This window comes from Micromys minutus, assembly GCF_963924665.1.
Source record: "Micromys minutus genome assembly, chromosome: 6".
Taxonomy (NCBI): Eukaryota; Metazoa; Chordata; class Mammalia; order Rodentia; family Muridae; genus Micromys; species Micromys minutus.
This window is the reverse complement of record NC_137975.1, coordinates 46616099-46638468: the sequence shown is the minus strand read 5'-3', so window position 1 is coordinate 46638468 and position 22370 is coordinate 46616099. Positions and strand designations below refer to the sequence as shown.

General features: G+C 34.3%; 1 protein-coding gene across 1 annotated transcript in view; it reads left to right on the top strand.

The window, feature by feature from the left end:
• The window catches only part of MALRD1 (MAM and LDL receptor class A domain containing 1), a gene marked incomplete at both ends in the record, with an annotated part of 691362 nt that overhangs the window by 51923 nt on the left and 617069 nt on the right, over positions 1-22370 (top strand). Inside the window, 3 exons of the mRNA XM_080918486.1 lie at positions 5708-5802; positions 5891-6052; positions 13333-13429. Of these exons, the coding sequence (XP_080774612.1) occupies positions 5708-5802; positions 5891-6052; positions 13333-13429 (354 nt within the window). The remainder of the gene's footprint in view (positions 1-5707; positions 5803-5890; positions 6053-13332; positions 13430-22370) is intronic.

The window sequence follows — 22370 nt, the reverse complement described above, 5'->3', positions numbered from 1 at the left end:
AAATGAACCCAATTCCCCAATAAAAAGATATAGGCTATCAGACTGGATAAATAAACAGAATCCAGCATTTTGTTGCATACAGGAAACCTATTTCAGAGACAAAGACAGACACTATCTCAGAGTACAAAGTAGGGAAAAAAACCTTCCAAGCAAACAGCCTCAAGAAGCAAGCTGGACTGGCCATTCTAATATCGAATAAAGTAGATTTTCAACCAAACATTATCAAAAAAGATAAGGAAAGACAGCTTTTACTCATTACAGTGAAAATGTGTCAAAAGAAACTCTCAATTCTGAACATATATGCTCCAAATACAGCAGCATCCATATTCATAAAAGAAACCCAACTAAAGCTTAAAAATACATTTCACCCCACACAATAATAGTGGGAGATCTCAACATCCCACTCTCATCAATGGACAGATCATAGAAACAGAAACTGAACAAGGATACAGTAAAACTAGAAGAGGTTTTGAACCAATTAGAATTAATAGATATCTACAGAACATATCATCCTAAAACAAAAATCACACCTTCTTCTCAGCACCTCATGGCACCTTCTCCAAAATTGACCATATAATCGGTCAGAAAACAAGCCTCAATAGATATAAGAAGATTGAAATACTCCCATGCATCCTATCAGATCACCATGTTCTAAGGCTGGTCTTTAATAACAACAAAGACAACAAAAACACATATACACATAGAAACTAAACAATGATCTATTAAAGATAGCATGGTCAAAGAGGAAATAATGAAAGAAATTAAGGATTTTCTAGAATTTAATGAAAATGAAAATACAACAGAACAAAACCTATGGAATGCAATAAAAGTAGTACTGAGAGGAAAACTCATAATTCTGAGTGCTTCCAAAAAGAAACAGGAGAGAGCATACAATAGCAAGTTGACAGCACAGTTGAAAGCTCTAGAACAAAAGGAAGCAGAAACACGAAAGAGTAGCAGACAGCAAGAAATAATCAAACTCAGAGCAGAAATTGACCAAATAGAAACAAAAAGAGCCATTCAAAGAACTAAGAAAACCAAGAGCTGGTTCTTTGAGAAAATTAACCAGATTGATAAACCCTTAGCCAGACTAACTAGAGGGCAAAGAGGGAGTATCCATATTAACACAATCAGAAATGAAAGTGGAGACATAACAACTGAAACTGAGGATATCCGAGAAATCATCAGATCCTACTACAAAAGACTATACTCAACAAAGCTAAAAAATCTGGAGGAAATGGATGAATCCCTAGACTGATACCAGTCAATAATGTTAAAGTAGGGCCAGGTAAACCTTATAAATAATTCCATAACACTTAAAGAAACAGAAGCAGTCATCAATAGCCTCCCAACCAAGAAAAGCTCAGGTCCAGATCGGTTCAGTGCAGAATTCTATCAGATATTTATTGACGAACTAATGCCAATACTTTCATAACTATTCCACAAAATAAAATCAGATTGATTACTACCTAACTCATTTTTCGAGGCCACAATAACCTTCATTCCTAAACTACACAATGACCCTACAAGGAAAAAGAATTTCAGACAAATCTCACTTATGAACATTGATGCAAAAATATTCAACCAAATCCTTGCAAATCGAATCCAAGAACATATCAAAACAATCATTTACCATGATCAAATATGCTTCATTCCTGGGATGGAAGAATGGTTTAATATATTGAAATCCATCAACATAAAATACTATATGTACAAACTCAAAGAAAATGTACTCCTTGTACAAAGCTCAAGTTCAAGTGGATCAAAGATCTCCACATTAAGGTAGATACACTGAAATTATTAGAAGAGAATGTAGGGAAAATTTAGAATACATAGGCACAGGAGAAAATTTTCTGAACAGAACACCAAAGGCTCATGCTCTAAGGTCAAATATCAACAAATGTGTCTTAATGAGATTGCAAAGTTTCTGTAATGCTAAGGATACTGTCAAGAAAACAAAATGGCAGCCAACAGATTGGGAAATGATCTTTTCCAACCCCACATTAGATAGATGCCTAATATCCAAATTATGCAAAGAACTCATAAAGCTAAACACCAGAGAATCAATCAACCCTATTAAAAATGGGGTACAGAGCTAAACAAAAGTTCTCAGTTGAGGAATATTGAATGGCTGAGAAATATCTAAAGAAGTGCTCAACATCATTAGTCATCAGGGAAATGCAAATCAAAACAGCCCTGATATTCCACCTCACACCAACAAGAATGGCTAAGATCAAAAATTCAGATGACAGCAGATGCTGGCAAGGATGCAGAGAAAGTGGAACACTTCTCCACTGTTGGTGGGGTTGTAAACTCATACAACCACTCTGGAAATCAATCTGGCGATTCCTCAGAAAATTGGACACAGTACTACCTGAAGAACCAGTTATTCCACTTCTGGGCATATACCCCAGAGAAGCTCCAAAATACAACAAAGAAACCTACACCACAATGTTCGTAGCAGCCCTATTTATAATAGCCAGAAGCTTGAAAGAGCCCAGATGCCCTTCAGTAGATGAGTGGATACAAAAATTGTTCTATATTTACACAATGGAGTACTACTCAGCTATCAGAAACAATGACTTTATGTAATTCTTAAGAAAATGCTTGCATCTAGAGAATATCATCCTGACTGAGGCAACCCAGTCACAAAAGAACAGACATAATATGCAGTCACTGATAATTGGATACTAACCCCAGAAAGCTCTGAACACCCCAGAAACAACTCACAGACTATATGAAGTTCAAGAAAAAAACAAAGCCCCCCTCAAAAAAAAAAAGAAAATAAAAAACAATTATGCTTAATCTTTACACACCAAGAAAACTTTGTCTAATTCCAGGTTACATCTTGTTTTACATATACTTTATGCTCATTGTAACTAGTAAGATTTTAATGCACACTATCAACCCTTTAAAAAATCAAGTACTGACAAAAATGTAATCATATACTTTTATGCAAAAATGCTTAAAATCTATACATTTATCTTTGTTTTTTTAAAATAAATTTGTTAAATTAAAAAAAAATAGATTTCCCCATATAATATATCCTGATTACAATGTCTTCTACCATTTGTTATCTCAGTTCCACTCCTTTTTTTCTGATACATCTTTTTTTCTGTCTCTCATTAGAAAACAAGCGGGCTTCTAAGAGTTGATATAAAATAAAGTAAAGTAAGTTAAAAGAAGAAGTAAGTATCAGAATCTGACAAAACAAACTAACAAACAAACAGAAGGAAAAGGGCCCAAGAAAAGCATAAGAAACATATAGACAAAGAGTACCATGCATTCACATACTCAAGATTTCCATAAAACCACAATACTATAAGCCATAATGTATGTAAATGAAATATGATTTAAAAATAGAAAAAAATAAAAATACCCTCCTTGTGCAACATAATGAGACAAAGAATTTCAAAGATGACACTGAAGTTGTTTTCATTTACCACTGCCTATGTGGTCCACCCTTAAGAGTGCTGTTACCCCAAAAATGACTCCCTTGTAGTAAACCAAATTGTCATTTGCAAGTGTTTAACAATAGGAGTTGGCTTATGGGTTATCAATTTAAGAGATAATTTTACAGGCTATAACGGCCTTGGTTGATGGTGATTTCTTTTCCAAGTGTGAAATGCATCTTTATATGCTTGCCTGGCCAATTGGGTTGTGATCAGACATTCCTGCTATTTTGACTATAGCAAATCTGGGAGAGGCTCTTCTCCAGTCATGTCTAGGTGGAGTCTAAATGTCTTTTACATTCGGATATGAATCTCTTCTAGGTTTTAGAAATCTGCCATAAGTTTATTAAATATATTGTCTACACCTTTAACTTTTATTTAAGCTTCCTCTATTTTGGGGGTTCTTGGGTCTCAGATGTATTCTAGATGGCGAATCTTTTGTCAGGTTTATGAGTTTATTTTCATTTTGTAAGTATGGGTGCATTATTGTCTAACTCATTTTTCTGCTCGTCTCGTCTGTCAATTATATTTTCCATGGTGTTTTTTTATCTGATTGATGAAATCTTATGTCCAACACTTTTACTTGGCTCATTTCTTAAGAGTTTCAACTTCTTTCATGATGTTTTCTTTCTGTATGCACTTTAATATTTCATCTAAATGGCTAACAATTTCATACACTTTGTTCTAGATCCTAATTTGATTTCTTTACCTCATCCGTCATTTGACTAAAGGCTGATTAAATGTGGCATATGTACACATAACAATTTTATTCAGCACTGGACAAATGAAATAATGAAATTTGAAGAAATGTGGATAAAACTGGGAAATGTTGTTCTGGGTGAAGTCACAGTGAGCCCAGAAATCTAGCACAGCAGGGTCACTCTCATATGCAAATCTTAACTCCAGCTTTTAGTATTGGCATGTTTAAGTTGAAAAGAATGTCCACAAAAGCCAGGAAGTAGGAACAAGACTTAGAGAGGACAACACTGAAGGGTTTTATTCCCAGCACTCGGCATCCATGCCCTTGAGGTTCAGGAAACTCTGCAGTCACAGATGTTAAAAGAGTGTGAGAGCCAAAGGGAATGGAAGGCTCCAAGAAAACAACCTCCTAACTCAACATGAGCAGCTCTCATGACTCACAGAAACCAACCATCTGTGACTTTAAGGTATCTGACACACTCTTCATCTCTGTGGACACTTCATATACATTCATAAACAGGTAAAACAATCATACACATAAAATTAAATAAATAAGCAAAGCACTCATACACATAAAAATAAAATACATAAATCTAACTTTTAAAGCCAAATGGTTCATTTAAGTAACTTCCGTGACAGATGAAAGTTATTTCTCATCTTTTTGACATGGAAGATTCTTTTATTGAAAATAGATTTTTTTCTCATTTAATATATCCAGACTACAGTTCTTCCTCCCTCTACTCTCAGTTCCACTGCCAGCTCCTTTTCCACCTGGATACAGCCTGTTCCTACTCTTCTTGCAAAAGAAGGAGGTTAAAATATAATGATAAAATAACAAAAGATAAAACAACAACTACCATCGAAAAATATGGCACTCTTAAACCAATCTAAACACACATGAGAAAAAGGGTGCTTCCCAAAAGCCAAAGAAAGAGATAGATGCAGACACATAGTTCTGTGCGCACTCCAGAATTTTATAAAAGCACAAAACTGAAAGCCATAATATTTACACAGAGGATCTATAGTGTACAAAAGGGAAAGCACATTTGGGACTCTCTGACAGTCTCAAAAAAAGAAAAAAAAAAAAAACGGTATTTTTTTTTTTAAGCTTTCAAACATTGGTATATATGTTAATACCATTTGAAACAATGTTCAAGAAAATACTACAGATCTGTGATTTTCTGTGTGTTTCTGGAAAAAGCAAGGGCCATGTTGCCTAAGCCTTTTATGACAAAGATATAGAAAATAATGTTCTGCTGAGGTGCTTATTTTAGTAGGCAGTCACAGAATTGTGTAACTTCTTTATGGAGCTGTCATGTCCTATGTCAAATGTGATCTCATTATATTTTGGACTGCTGCCCATAATAATGTTATAAAGTATATGATCAGTGTTAGCTGTTTAAATTGACCTTATAAAATATAAAATAAATTAGTTAATTCACCAATGTGAATTTTAATTTTTAATCATTTAATTACAATCATAATCACATTTGGTGCTTACAATAAGGTGCCAGTGATCAGCTTGCTTCTAATTTGATAATTCTTGTTTGTCACAGCCCATTTTCTTGCACTGCTCTCCAGAGTGGATTCCATCTCTTCAACCTTAAGAAGCAAAATTTTTCTTCCAACTAATGACAAGCAAGTTTGTCAGGTATTTGAATAAAAAAAAAACATTCAATTTATGACACACATTCCTTTATCACAATTATTTGGGTACCAATTATTATCATTTTTTACAGATTACCTTTTATAACTTCTCCAGTCATCAGAATGGCAAATTGATAGCAAGACTTCAAACCATGTGTGGAGATCCAATTCAGCATTTATGGCAGAAAACAGAGGAACTCCAGAGTCGGTGGGAGAGAAATGTCATCACAGTTCAGAGCTCACAGCGGTTTCAGGTACACTTCTCTTTGCAACTCTGTCACTAGATGAAAAGCCATAAGAACCCAGATTTCAGAACAGGCCAATTAAAATGTCACATGGCCAATTCATCCACCAGGGATTAGGATTTCCCATGTTTTTAAGTCTTAGTAAAATCAGGATGGCTGGTCACCCAGCATACATTTTCATTACCAAGTTTTGACTTTATGTTATGAATTAAATGGATATATTTTAAGATACAGCAATATAGAGGTTAACTATAATCTTATAAAATCATTTGAAATTACCTCCTTCATTTCTTAAACCTTTTATTTTCATCTTTTACTTTTTCTACTCCTTTTTCTTAATACTTCTTCCTCTCGAGAATCATTTTTCTCTAACTTTTCTCATGCATTTGAAAAGACAGGATAATTTTGAATAATGAATAAAGAGATTTTAATTTACATACTAATTCCAAATGCTTTTGAGATAGAATAATTCTCATATTCATCTCACGGTTAAGCTCATTTCAATACAGCCTTTATTTTTCTAAATAATTTTATAAATTAAATCCAATGCAAGCCTATAAAAGACAAGCTTATTCATGCAACCTAATAAAACTTATGCATGACAGAAATTATAATATAATGGTTTTTATGAGACTTCCTGAGAAAGTATTACATAGTTTCACATTTAGGATGGGCAACCAACAATTTCCAATTAAAGATAAGATGAATTTTAATGCATGTTATTCTTTAAGAAATTACTTTCTTAGCTCATTATATGGACCAATTCAACCCAAGCAGATTTTCTTTATGATTTATTGTGAGAATAATATAGCAATCAATTATTTTATTGTTAGTTTTGGTTTTTTTATCACTTGAAAATTACACACATGAATATGATGTTTTTTGCTGAAATATGATCTCCCTTTTCCTTTCCCCAAATTTCTCTACTCTCCATCTTTTTTTCTCCCAAATTCATGTGTTCATAAACAAAACAGAACAGAACCTCGAAACCACTGGTATTTCCTATATGTTCATGTATGTAGGACCATCTGTTAGAATATGGGTAGCCTTCCAGGGGCTGAATCCCTGAGGAAAAGTGACTCCTATTTCCCTGGCATCCATACATTGCCAATAGCCTCTCAGTTAGGGGTGGTATTTCATGAGCCCTTCCCATTTCATGCTTGCATTTTTCTCAGTTGGTCTTGTATTGATCTTAGACATGTAGTGACTGATTCTTGAAGTTAACATATGCAAAAGCCTCACCCAGCAAATATTTTTGCTGAAGATCACTATTTCTAATTCTTAAAATCCTCCTATTCAGTCTTCCTGATGATTCAACAGTGTTGGGGGAAGTGAAAATAATATTAGATATCCCATTTAGAGCAGAATACTTCATAGATCCTATTCTCTATGTATTTATCATTTATGGGTTTCTGTGTTAATGGCAATCTATTGTAAATAGAAGCTTCTTTGATAAAGGTTGAAAGATATAAGCTGCCCCTAATTTATTATCTATAAGTACAATTTAAAATAAATATTGTATCAAAAATATCTCATTTGGTGCTATATATCCATCTGTTTCAGTCTATGAAATGAACTAGCTTCAATTTAACCTTCAGTTAATTTGAGCAGCTAAAAGGAAAAGTGTGGAGAAACAATGTGTACCTGTGCTTGTTATAAAAGTTGAATTAAATTTATACGAATGACATATTTTCTTAGTTGATGTCATGAATAAAAATTCATGGTACTTGAAATTTTAAGTTATTATTAAGCTAAAAGGCTATCCATAGAAGATATCGAAAATAACTTAGTGTCTGGATAAATGTTATGTAGACATATTAGTTAGGCATAGTTTTAAAGTTTGAGAATTTGCAGTGCATTAAATTCAAATATTCTTATCTGTTCGTAGGGGAGACATCTTACATTATGACATAGTTTTTATGCTGTTTGATTTAATTATTTAAGTATTATTTACATGGTATATTTGAGATGTGCTATGTATGATGAATGAAATGTTTTAAGTACCATTTTATGAGATTTTTGGTCTTGGTGGGTTGCAGATATTTGGTGCTACAGTGGTTTTATGGGGGTGTTGTGTGCTGAGTGTTACCCTGGTGACCAGTGTTTACTATAGCCACTGAGCTGTGAATTCAATATTAGAGAAGATTCTAGTATATGTATTACTCACTCTTTAGCATCTTATATGTAAACAGCATCAAAAATCCAAGATTGACTTTGTGAAGAAGGACCCACCTCAATTGGATGATATGTGCCCCATTACCTTCTCTCTTGTGTCAGTGTTATTACCTGACAAGATCTTATTTAGGTGCATTTTAAAATCATTACTCATTTTTTTCTAAACCTTGAAAGAGAAAGTTTTAAATGGTCTTTGCCAAGTTAATGCACTTTTCATGTCTAACTGTCCATGTCTTTAGGTAAAGATTTTATAGTAGGGTGACATAGATTTGCATGCTGGGCAAAGGTGATACTTGCTGGGCCTTGTCTCTCCAACCATTTACAATCAGTCCCTGGCTTCCTTCAGGTGCCCATTTCTAAACACGATATACTTTTGTCAAAGTGTGAATCAGATAAACCTGAAACTTAACATTCCAGACTATAATTATCTCTAGGGCAATTCAGCTGTGGCTTGAATACTGAGGTTATCCATGGAAATTCTTTAAATGCAGCATGAACTTCAATTCACATAGGTGGCTTCTTAGTATAGTAATGTGTTTCCCTAAATACTTTTTTTGCTGATAGAGAAATAGTGCTTGCAACTTAAAAAGCTTTGTTAAGAGGACTGGAGCCCAAGGCTCTGTAATGCTTAGGTTATACCCATGCTGTAAGACTGCAGATACTTTTAATTTTGTCCTGTCAGCAAGTGAACAGATGTTCGTTCACTGCTGTGTGGTGAGCTGCAGAGATGAGCTTTGCTTATAATGGAGACCACTGTTGGGCACTATCTTGTTCCTGAAGAGCTTTTGTAAAAGACTATTTTAGGAATTTTGTAATCAGCGCCTCCATGTTATATCTGCTGCCTCAGCAACTTGGAAGCCCTCGGGAATTATTTCATTCTCTGCAATTTTCCCTCCATGTTGACTTTTGATAGTTTAAAGCCAGACATGCTTCCTTCAGAAATAGCTAGATAGGTTATTTCCGTCACTGACAGCCACAGTCCAGGTTAATGTGAGTTCTGGGGATATCCCCTGAAGCTGGTTGTCAACCAGTATTTTTTATCATTTCTATCTGAAAAATACTAGTTTTGTTCCTTAATAAAATTGAAGTGTTTTAATTTTCAAGAATGTTGTCCATAAGTACAAGGAGGTGGCATTAAGAAAAAGATGGCAGCATTTCATGGATGCTTTGAAGACATTTGGGGCATGGTAGCAGTATCAACTAACATTTATTGGATATTTACTAAAGTGAAGTTATTGTGCTTAGTAATTTATGCCGCAGTTTAACTGGCCTATCTGGGAATACTCTGGTGGGGATGATTATTTGCCCCTGTTCCCCATCTTAACACTGAGGCTTTGAGCTTTACAGAATTTAATAACCTATCTCATAACCATGCCATGTGAGAATCTACAGAAGTTTGTTTTCAGATGTCAATCACTTAGTCACTAAGTGATAATAATTGTCTATAGTGTGTCTAATAAACTGTTTTAGAATAGAGAGATAAAAATTAGAACCTCCAAAAGTAGTCAACTCTGCTACATAGAAGTCAGTAAATAATCTTTCTTATGGTGTGTTGCATGAAATTACAGTGCTATTGCATTGTCAGTGAATTTCCATCATTCTGAAATATTGCAGATCCACGTAATTAGATTTAATATTGTTTCAAATTTCTAGAATGGAAAATGACATCTAGATATGCTGACATATGTATATGTTTACAATTCCAGCACTTGGAAAACTGAGTCAGGAGACTCTAAGTTCTAGACCAGACTCGTTTCTCTAAGGAGACAGTGTATAAACACACAAATGAAAAGAGAGTAATTTTAAAATAATTGACTATACAGTATGAATTAAGGAAGCTCTTATGATATGTGCCTTTCCTTCATTTATCGACATAGTTATGTAATTGTAAGATTTCTGGTCAGGCACTTATTTTTTAGTCAGTCTCTTATTGATCTGATATCACATCTTCCTCTAACATTTAAGTCAAGTGTCCTAGGAGGGGACCTCTTGTCTCCACTCAGAGGTCATTTCCTAAAAGCTGCTCTAAAATGCCTGTGGGCAAATAAACTTGTCTCATTGTTGAATCAGTGTACAGTATTTCTGCCTCTTGACATGTCATAACCCCTGACTCTATTGCTTGTATTGAAATTTGTTGTCCTCTTTTCTTTTCTTTTTCAGTTTCATTCTTTTATTTTCTGAGACTACTTTGCTCCATAAAAAAATTTCAGTACCATAAAATAACATACATGTTTGAAAGAAAACATTGGATCAATATGTCACTTTTTTGAAGAAATGGCAGTACCATAAGCCAGCACTGCTTCTGACATTGTCCCTTCATGGGACCTGGGTCTTTCTCATTACCCTGGGGTTTTGCTTATTTTGTATTTTTTTTTAAAGATAATTACCAGCATCCCTGGGAAATAATATATTTGTTAAAATCTATTTACTGGGTCCATTTAATTAATTCTGATAGGCTTTGTGTTTTGTAGCCTCTCAGATGCATTAGTAAATTTCCCTTAAAAAAACTGTTTCTCTCTTAAGGGAAAGGTTTTTCTTGGCTGAGTTTGGGGGCTCCAGTGGCAGACAATTTTCAAAATAACTTTTCTTCAGTTAAACCAAGTTAAGCTGTGATTTAGCTGAGCCAAATAAACGTATAGTATCTATTGCAAACTCTAATGAGGAGAGGATTAAGGCAGGAAGGCAATTTAAAGGCTGCTTGAATAGATCAGGCACAAGGAAATGGGAGTGGGGACAAGGCTGGAAGGAAAACAGACTTAATAGGTGCTGGCTGAGTAGACATGACACCCGAGGAGAAAGAATTCTAAAGGTCATTTTGGAGTTTTGAGCATCGAATGAGTGAAGTGAGAGCTTCAATTTGGAGAGAGAGTGTGGTGTGTTATGAATTAGGAGTAACGTTTTTCATTTGAGGGGAGATGCCTGGCAGGCGGCAGAGGCATAAAAGGAGAGCCCTAGAGAGTGGCAGACGTTTGTGAAGTAAAATATGTGTTTCTTCAGGCTGGATATTAACTGAACTCTCATGATGGCTGAGCTCTTGGGGTGAAGCAGAAGGGATGGTAGTGATGGATCAGACATTTATTACTACTTCTAACTTTAAATATGGTGTCTGTGGGGATAAGCTTAACTCAGCAGGAGCTAGGAAAAGTTCTCAGAAAACTAAAAGAACAATGCATAGAACTATTGAAGGCCATATTCACAAGCATGATACATAGAATATCCTTCATATCTTAATGTCTATTGTAATAGCAGGAATTAATAACATTTAATGTTAATTATGCTCCAAGCAAAACTTTATTACCCTGGGGTTTTGCTTATTTTGTATTTTTTTTTTTTTTTTTAGATAATTACCAGCATCCCTGGGGAATAATATATTTGTTAAAGGTTGTCTTTACTTGAAAAGTGTGTATTTGTGCCCACATGCGTGTCTATATACCATGTGCTTGAGTAATATCTGTGGAAAGCAAAAGAGGTTGTTGGATCTTCTGGGACTGGTTACAGATGGATGTGAGCTACCGTCAGGTTTCTAAGAATCAAACCTTGGTGCTTTGGAAGAGCAGCTATTGTTCTTTTCTAACCAGTCCCTGTTTCTCCTTTAATATTGGGTCTCATGCCACTCAGAATGGCCTCTGCCTATACAGGAGAGCATTGTCTTGAACTTGGAACCCTCCCATTTGTCTCCCTCCTGAAGTCCAGGGTTAAATGACATCCTGCTGAATGAGCATTAAGGGGGGTAACCAGGGCCCCAGGCATGCAAGGCAACTGATAACCTCCACTGACCTGTATCTCTGCTACTGCTTAGGCTACACGTTTTAAATATATCATATGAGTTATTTATTGATTTTAGGCTTATTTATATTTTAAATGTATGAGTGTTTTACATTAATGAACGTTTGTGAACCACCTGCATGTCTAATACCTGCATGGTCAGAAAAGGTGTTGAGTCCCCTGCAATTGTGGTTACAGAAATGTTTGTGAACTTCTATGTGGGTGCTCAGAACCAAACCCAGATCTTCTAGAAGAATGACTATTGCTCTTAGCCACTGAAACATTGTTTCAGCCCCCTCATATGGGTTAGTTTCATGAGGATTATTTTTCATACACATATGAGAAGCATACTTAATTTCTTAGAAATTATTTCTAACAATTTTTTGGCATCTTTGCAATAAGATTGTGCTTTCCATGAATCCTTCAGCTTTGTTCTGAGTGATACTATAAGACTTATCATTACTCATTAGGTGCAGCACATATTTTATTGGACTTTTAATAGAATGGCAGACAACTTTGTCCTTGCAAGGAACTATACTGGCATATCATATTGTATAGTGTTAAAGTGACTGCAACTCAGGATAAGGATTTGTTTTGGAAGATTCATGCTAATAATTAACCTAAGAAGAAATGATAGTATTTATATAATAAACAAGCCTAAAGAATCTATCTATTTTTAATACATGCCTGAATGAATACACAGGTATCATTGGCATTCCTTGGTGTGAGGTTGGTATAAAACTTCCATTGATGCACTGATTGTTTATTGATCTAGGCAGTTGGATAATGGAGTGGATACTCTCTATGGATTCATCATAGCATGATATTTTCTGCTATGTAGACTTAGAATGTCTACACATTATAACATGAAACTCACACATTGTAAGCAGTATTTTTAGTACTGACTTAATTAATGACTAAAAATTTAAACGATAACACAAAGAAAATTCAGACAAGACTGCCAATAAAATGTCAAGAATTAGTCATAAAAATGGAACAAATTTCCAAGGTCCAGAGGTCAAGATGGAACTTTGGCTCAAAAGGTGTTAAATGGCAGATATATGAAGACATGCATGATGTATACTGGAATTCAAAAGGTAAGATGGCTGATAGAGAGAATCTGTGTGAGGTCATGCATATTTCCCCAGTCCATACCAGATATTCTCAGTACAAGGATGACTGTACTGTTTTATTTTTGAAAATATTTGCTTTGATCCTATTTTCTTGGAATCTGTGAAGTACTTGAGTACTTCCGGGTTATATAATATTTGTAAACTTTCTTCTACAGCATCATGAAACAGTGAAGGCTCCTATTTTGTGTTTTTATTTGTTTTGTCTTTATTGTGCAGGTGGTTTTTCAAGTTCAAATGCTTGAAAGTCATGGACAGGAAGAAGTCATGGCTATTGATGACATATCTTTCAGTTCGGGTTGCTTGCCCACAGATGGTAAGAAAATTTTCTCTTGTATTGATTTTTATTCTTTAAAAATTTGAGCATTGCAATGACTTTCATCTGTTTTGTTTTTCTGTGATGTTTTAATAGTAGATATTTTTTATTGTTCTAATATACTCTTTAGCAATGACTTGTTTATCCTAGACATAAAGATAGGCTTTTTCACAAACTCTGTTGCAATAAAAGATTAAGTAGGATGATTTTGTGTTGGTTTTTAATCTCTTAATGTTCTTTATACTGGTTGACTAAATCTAAAGTAGAGATCTCCATGCCTTGCATGGAGCCAGTAGAAAACTGGCTTTTATCCTCTTGAAATAGCCTCATTAGAGAATAAATGTGATAAATAATTGCAAGACACTGACTAAAAGAAAACCATAGTTGTAATCTATTTTATATCTCGGATGAAACAAAATACGTTGATATACTATGTATGACAAATCTAAGAAGATAGCAATATTGACCTCTTGATTCTATTACTCAGTTCTCTTTTCATATTTTTCCAACGAAATGTTCAGTATTAAAATTATAATTTCATTAGGTTTAAAAACTTGTCAAATAAAAAAGTATTATATATATTACTCATATATATAAACATATTATTTTACTTTACTTTTTAATTTTATTATACTTTAATATAATATACCAAAATAAAATAGCTATTGTAATAGTCAGTTTTCTGTTATCATAATGAAATGCTTTAGACTAGGTACTATATAGTGAAAGTAGGTTAATTTAGCTCATAGTTCTAAAGCTTCAATAGTATATGCTTGACTCTGGTGATGATTTCATGACACAAAAATATCACTGTAGATGGCATCATATAAAAACATATGTAAAAGTAAAAGAACAGATAATGGGAAGAAACATAACATAGGAATTTGTTTATTTTTCAATGTTTTATAATAACCTTTCATGGGAACTAACTGGGATCCCACAAGAATTACATTAGTTCCCTTCTATAGTTATGTCCCATTTGGTTCAATGACTCCCTGACTAAGATCCAGCACTTAAAGAGCCCAACATCTCTTGATGTTGTCATACAGAAGATCAAACTCCAAAACAATAAGCCACTGAAGTATTCAACTTACCTCCCAACTGTAGTTGTTATTTTATCAAAAAATATCCATGTTTGAACTTAGTTCAAATATCTGGAAGTTATGGTAATTAATTATTCATGATCCCAGGAGATATGCTGTTTTTTTTTTCCTGATGGAACACAGATTTTTTTTTAAATGAGCATTTGTATTACATGTGAAATTTAACCATTGTTAACCAGGATAAGATAAAAGTTGCAGATAAGTAGGATTTATGAGACCTGTAATAGTCTTTCTAATACTGAAACACCTAAAGGTCTGTATTAGGAATTCTCACTGTATATCACACAAGAAACCACCATAGGATGCATTGAAATTGATAATTCAGAGGACTAAATTTCACTTGAAGCAGTTTTAGAAGTAAATAACCAGATTCTCAATCTAAAAGATGCTTCTGGAAAAGAGATTAAACCAAAAGAATGAAGTCTGTCAGAACTGCAGGGTAAGATACACCACTGCTGACTGTTCTTACATCAAATTTTCCTTCATACTCTCTCTTTCTTTTACCTTGTGTGGTGTTTTCTAAATCACAAACACAGCTAGTGTTTACTCAGTCTTTGATATGGGTCATTTATTTCTGACCCTGTTCACATCAGTGTTCTCCTTGTTTTCTGCAGATATCTAGATCACTCCAAGTGATCTTTAACTGGATATATTTATTGAAAAGTCTAGGTAATCATCCTCAAAAGAGAAGCAGGCAATGAGGCAAGACATTGGGTAGATTTTTTGCTATTAGACTTCTGCCAGTAATATATATCCATTATAAAAATTCACAAGAATGCCACTGGAAGTTACCTGAGAGTATAATTGCCTGTAAGACTCTACTACACTTATGACCTTTCTTTCCCCTGTTATTTGTGGAAGCTAAAGCAATGCCTTATTGTGTGTGATTGCCATTGTGGAACAGTGGCCAAGGTAGAAGGGGCAGAATACATATTCAAAAGATCAGTGTAAAATTTTGAGTGAAGATTTTAAACGACTTTTGAAAAAAAAGGAAGAGAAGCAGAAAGAAAAAGAGGAGGGAGGGAAGAGTAAATAGATAATAACATTAAATGAACATTACAGAAAAACCTGAGTTCAGATAGTATATCCTTGAACATCTATAATGTTTCATACAATAATTCATTCTAGTCATAATGTACTTGAGATTTCATGAAGTAAAAGTTACTAACAAAACCCAGAGGCATCTTTTACACATATCAAGGTTTTGGTGTGTTTGATTGTTTCTAACTATGCCTTTTATATGCTTACTTTATACACTTTGTAGGAATTGGGAATAGAGAAGATAACATTAGAGTTTAAAACTGAGGTCTTGAATCAATGTAATTTTTAGACATGCATGAAAGACTGAACTGTGATGAGGTGGATGTCATGGAATGATATTTTATACATAGAAGGACCAAAGAAAGCGCAACATTTTGGAGTCAGAATTATCAAAGTAGTATCATCTGTAAGAGTATAGTAGTAGTAGTAGTAGTAGTAGTAGTAGTAGTTGTAGTAGTGGTCGTGGTGGTAGTGGTAGTGGTAGTAACATCAGTCTAGACCTCTGACACATGAATATTAAAAAGGATGTAACCTTCAGGAAAGCTTTAAAAGGCTATAATACATATGCCGCTGGGTCTTCACTTGAGTTCCCCAACAACTGGAGTTTAGGCTGTCTGGGGAATCATTTTCTCTAACCGGGGCTGCCTTGTCTGACCTCAGTGGGAGCGGGTGCACCTAACCCTGAAGAGATTTGGTGTGCCTGGGTGGAGGAATACCAGTAGGAGCCTCAACCCTCTTAGAGGAGAAAAGGAAAGGAGTACAAAGAGGGATTGTGTGAGGGGGAGGATCAGAAGGTGAGGGGCAGCAATTGGGATGTAAACTGAATAAATAAATAAGTTAATGGGAATAAAAAGAATTGAAGAGTAAAGTAAAAAGGCCCTTTGTGTTCTTTGAAGATGAAGGCCCAGAGGTGTTTGGTGTTTGGTTTGCAAATGAAGTTAGAAAAAAAAAAGGTGGGGGCCATGGTTAAGCATAGTTAAATGTTTCCTGCTGGGCAGGAAAACCCAACAGGACAATGGCAGGTTGATGGAGGGGAAAGGGTTTAGTGTCTGACTGCTGAGACAGGCACTGGGGTGTAGCTACATCCTGTAAATGGCAAGAATGTGAAAGGTGGGTAAATTAAAAATAATCAAATTTCCAGTGGGACTTAACAGAGAAAGAGAGAAAGAGAAGATATTTTTGGCTGGGTCATTGTTGAGATAATTCTCATATGGATGACCTTCCAGCTGGGGAGCATAAAATTCCCCTGAATATTCACTTTTGTTTCTGTAATAGAGATAAGCAGTGGGAGAATGGTTTATGGATTAAGTCAATATTCTTGCTTTAGAAACTAAAACAATCTATGTTTATAGGAATAATTTTCTATTTTCTGCTGTCTGCTAAAATACATTGTGTCTCCTTTCTTGTGTATTTTTACAATTGGTGTACTCATTGTGAGGACATCTCTAAAAAGAAATGCTATGACAATTTTCCTAGGTATAACCAGAAGCATAAATTTAAAAATACCAGAGCAAAATTAATACCTTCAAGTATAAAGGAAAACAATAAGCTTGAAAAACTATTTAGATTAGATTGATTTTTTCCCTAAAAGCATAAGTAATTATAGGTTGACATATGGGACAAATATTTATATTTGCATCTTAAATACATACATACATAAACACACACACATAAATACACTGTTTTATATATACACACAAACAAGCACACACAGTTGGAAAATTTCTGTATCACCTTGTATATTCAATATATGGAGATGTAACACCAATAATTTCAGCATAAAGTTAGTGGTGTAGAATTTCTAGGGCTGTAAGATTTCTGCATTTTTCTGGAAGTACTTGCTTAACTAAGAAAATGTTAGAGTGTGCACATCCCCAGAACTCTAATCAATGCAAGACAATAGGTATATGAAAGATGAATGTATCAAATATTTCAAGTGTTGAAATAATCAACTCAAGGGTCAAGAGAAACAGTGAGCATAAAAGTGTGGGGGTGGTAATAGGGGCAGAGAATTCAAGAGAAGATAATAACATTGCCAACTTTACTGTAACCATAGAGAAATTACTATTAGAAGTCAGAGACAGACAGTTTGGATAAGAGGAGGAACTAACTTTATTTTCTAAGATATCATTTTAAATATAATTATATATATTAATCAAAAACATGGACAAATAAAAGCTGGGCATGGTATGATAGTCCTGTGGTCACTGCACTGCCAAGACTGTACTAGAGGATCAAAATTTAAGGATACCCTGGATTATACCTTAGTAAACAAAACAGTACAACTTTAAAGTAATCAGTCTGGTGATTCCTCAGCAAATTGAACATAGTACTACCTGAATATCCAGTTATTCTACTTCTGAGCATATACCCCAGAGACACGCCAATATACAACAAAGACGCATGCACCACAATGTTCATAGCAGCTCTATTTATAATAGCCAGAAGATGGAAAAAAAAAGATGTCCTTCAGTAGATGAATGGATACAAAAATTGTGGTACATTTACACAATGGAGTACTAGTCAGCTATCAGAAACAATGGCTTAACAAAATTCTTAAGAAAATGAATGCATCTAGAGAATATCATCCTGAGATAACCCAGTCACAAAAGAACAGACATAATATGCAGTCACTGATAATTGGATACTAACCCCAGAAAGCTTTGAATACCCCAAAAACAACTCCCAGACTGTGTGAAGTTCAAGAAAAAAAAAAAAGAAAGAAAAAGAAAATAACCATTATGCTCAATCCTTACACACCAAGAAAACTTTGACTAATTATGGGTTACATCCTGTTTTACATGTACTTTATGCTCATTGTAACTAGTAAGACCTTAATGCACACTATCAAACTGTATACTTTTATGCAAAAATGTTTACAATTTGTACATTTATTTTTGTTTTTTAAAATAAAGTTGTAAAAAAAAAAAGGATGGAGATGCTGGACAGTGGTGGTACATGTCTTTCATCCCAGCACTTGAAAAACTGAAGCAGACAGATCTTTGCAAGTTCCAGGTTAGCCTGATCTACAGAGGGAAGTTTCAGTATAGCTAGGCCTATACAGAAACCTTATTTCAAACAAACAAACAAGCAAAGCAAGAAAGGTAGAATAAATAAATGCTGAGTTCATAGAGATAAGTTAAAAATAAACTTATAAAATGCTGGTAGCTTTTTGAATTTGAAAACTGCAAATACTAAATTTATGCACACCTTAGTAATTACACTTTTGGAGGAAAATGGCCCCATCATTTTAGTGTGAATATATTTATTTTTATTGTAATTAATGACAACTTTACAGAAATACATATTTGTTCTTATTTTTATAATTTCTTAATTTTTTGGTGACATTAAAAATGAGAGGATTTTTGGTGTTAGGAAAATCTTTCAGACATTTCCACCATTTCTAAAAATACCATTCTATAGAACTGTTGCCCTTCCCAAGATACAAAGCTAATGAATGGTACATTTCTTGGATGAAATTTCAGTTGGACTCTCCCAAAGTGGCAAGCACAAAATAGAAATGAATGCCTGTGACTATGCTGAAATAAAATATGCTTAATCAGTGATTCTTGAATAACACTGATTGATTCTTGAATAAATTGATGATCACAATTTTTATAATGATCGCATGCTGTGACTCATAATCAGAATATTGTGAAATTCTGTGAATATTTTTTGATTGGGTTTTCAGGACTTTGCTTCAGTGTCATTTGTAAAATGACGCTAATGTACAAATCATTGCTTAATTAAAATCTTCGTGATGCATAATTATTATTCAGTTAACCAAATCCTACTTACCTTAAAATGTTAGCTTTCCAGCAACATTTAACAAACAGCAATCATTAATTTGAAATCCATTATGAGTTAAAGACAACTAACAAAATTTGTCTAAAAGCTTTAGGGTCAAAACTGGATGTTAATTGTAACTTTCACTGCAATAGCCTTGAGACCTGGAACTTATCATCTAATGAATGAGAAATACTGGCCAATCGCATACGACTTGTTTGTGTAAGATAAGCTTTGAAGGATGGCTCCCCTTAGATGTGTGACTTCATTAGTCCAGATGCCGTGACACGTGTGAAAATTCCCTTCTACTGATGATGAGAGATTCTAACTACCTATCTGAAGTATTTCTGTAAGTTGAGCTGACAGCACAATATAAGAAAGGAAGAAGGGTGAGAGGAGACAGAGAGGGAGAGGGAAGAAGAGCTGTGGGAAGAAAGAAAGAATAGAGTATCTATGAGTGATTACAAGCTACTGCTTTGAATACATTAAAACAAAATGAGTTTCCTGGAGAATTATTGGCAATGCATGTGAGGCACAACCAAACATCAGCCTTTATTTGTGCTTATACATTTGATTGAAGGTGGAGAATGCTAAAAGTAGTTAAACTTTTTTTTAAGGCAGTGGTTAATACCTACCTATATGAAACACATCCCACTTAAATGCAATTTTCACTTAGTTTGCTAGTTTTGTTTATAGTTCTTTTAAAGCTTTTAAACTTAGAGATAATACATAGCATTTCATTGAATTCTGTTCAATAATAAGAGTTCTAAAGAAAAGATTTGCAGCACTGATATGATCCAAAGAATTACCATTTTAATAGTGCCATGGTAATTGTTGTTGTTGGATCGTGACTTCACTTATTGTTATCATTTTCTAAATTGCAAGTGCAGTTTTATTTCCAGTGTACTTTACTTTTAAAGACAATTTGCATATTCATCATTTTCAAAGAAATGTTATGAAAAACCAAATTATGTGTATATTGGTAAATCACTGCTATTACCAATTGATCCACGTTTATCCCAAGTAAAATATAAGATAATTTCTAGAGACCCTAAAATACTTTTAATCTGGTTCCTTCAGTCATTTGCTCATTTGCTAAAGAAATGAGTATGTATTTAACATCTGTATTCTTCCAAATATATTTCTAGGCATTAATGTAAACAATAACAAAAGGAAGTTAATATTTATTGTTTCAGTAACCAAGTAAATAAGAATGCATTTTATGTCTAGTTGTGAGTAAAAGAACATAAAACTGAGAAAAAACACCAGAGGTGAGGGTTAGTGATTCAACTTTTAAATAGGATGCCCAGCATGCTGACCTTAAGTGCACAGATAGTAACTGAGCAGAAAGGCCAAGAGGTCCAGAGATCAACAAATGTACATTTCAGCAGATATGTAAATACAAAAGCCTGCTGGAATAAGCTTGTTGTACTACAAGATCATGGAAATGGTTTTTCTGTCTTGCTCACAGAAGGGATTCTTTGAAAATATTCTCTTTAGAAGAAATGCAAAGCATGAGGGTAATGAATTCAAGGTCATCTTTGACTCTATCAGTATAGCAAGTCCTGAGGATCCATGCCTGTACTTGAACTTGGGGGGATGATAGCAATGGAAAGATGGGAAGTTTATGATCAATATGGATTATATAATGCTTTGGCTCAAGCAAAAATATTGCTAAATTTCAGAGCATAGCATGGAGGTAATATAATCACATGCTAGGCAAAAGAAACTAGATGAAGAATATCATGTGACACATCATTTCATTTATATGAACATCGCAGAGTGGATATATCCCAAGTGAGAAAAGGGTAGTATTTGAGACAGTGGAAAAAAATGGGACCTTACCAGTGATAGCTATGGATTCTTTTCCTGTTGTTTGTTTGTTTGGGGGTGGTTTTCTTTTTAAATGATGAAGTATTTTGGAAGTACAAAATGGTTGTATTGTATAACTGCAAACATACAAATCAACACCGAAGTGATCAGTTTCAAATAGCCTAAGCAGTGGATTTTATATAATAAAAATATTACATTAAGAAACATAATCTCACCAGGACAAGCTCAGAGTGAGCACAGGAAAAGAGTTGGAGTTTGTGAGAATCTGTAGTCTTTACAGAATAAGTTGAAGATTTGAGTTTTTTGAAGATAAATGAAATGCTGTTGTTTCGGCATGAAAGAGAATGATCTCATAGCAAAAGAGAACATGTGTCTATAGAGGAGAGAGGATGAGCCTTCTGAAGTGAATCCCTAAATAGGCAATATATACAAGGTCCGTGCAAATGAAAGTGTGTCCAGAGAGGAGCATGAGCAGGTGACAGGAGAAGATGTGGAATATGCAGCAGGAGAGAGTGTGGCTTTTGTAGTTTTCTTCTGATTTCTCTCATTTTCCAACGATGTGAAGCCAGATAATTAACTGATGATGATGTTGTGGAAGAAAAAGAAGGCTGTGTAAGACTGAATACTTGAGAATGCTATGCTGAAGGAACTGGATTGAATGTTGAAAATATAAACTTAATGTTAGTTATTATGAGTGTGTCCTTTCTTTTTGACAGTTAATTGTAGAAAAATCACCAGGGCTAGATAAAGTGTTCCATTTAGTTTTTATTTGAGAATATTGAAAGTTCATGAGAAGATAAATAGCACCATGTCTTGACAACTGTAAGGAAAAAAAAAAAAAAGACATGGTAGACTATGAAGAAAACTGAAGAAATGTAAAGGCTGTAGGCTGTCAGGTGCAGGTATGATCAAGCTGCCATTGAGCAAATGCCATTTAATGTTCTCAAATAAACGAAATAGTTTGAGGTCAGTAGTGGTGTGATTTTACGGGATACCATTATATGGGCCACCGGTTCTTCACTGGCAAAAGGAATAGGAACGATGTGAAGTCTAACCTCTACTACAAAACTAGCCAACATTTGAACAAGCTTTAGAAAAGATAGTTCAATTGTAGAAGTTATTTACAGTAACAGAGGGATTCATTTACCACATTAGTTTTCTGACCAAGTTATAGTCTT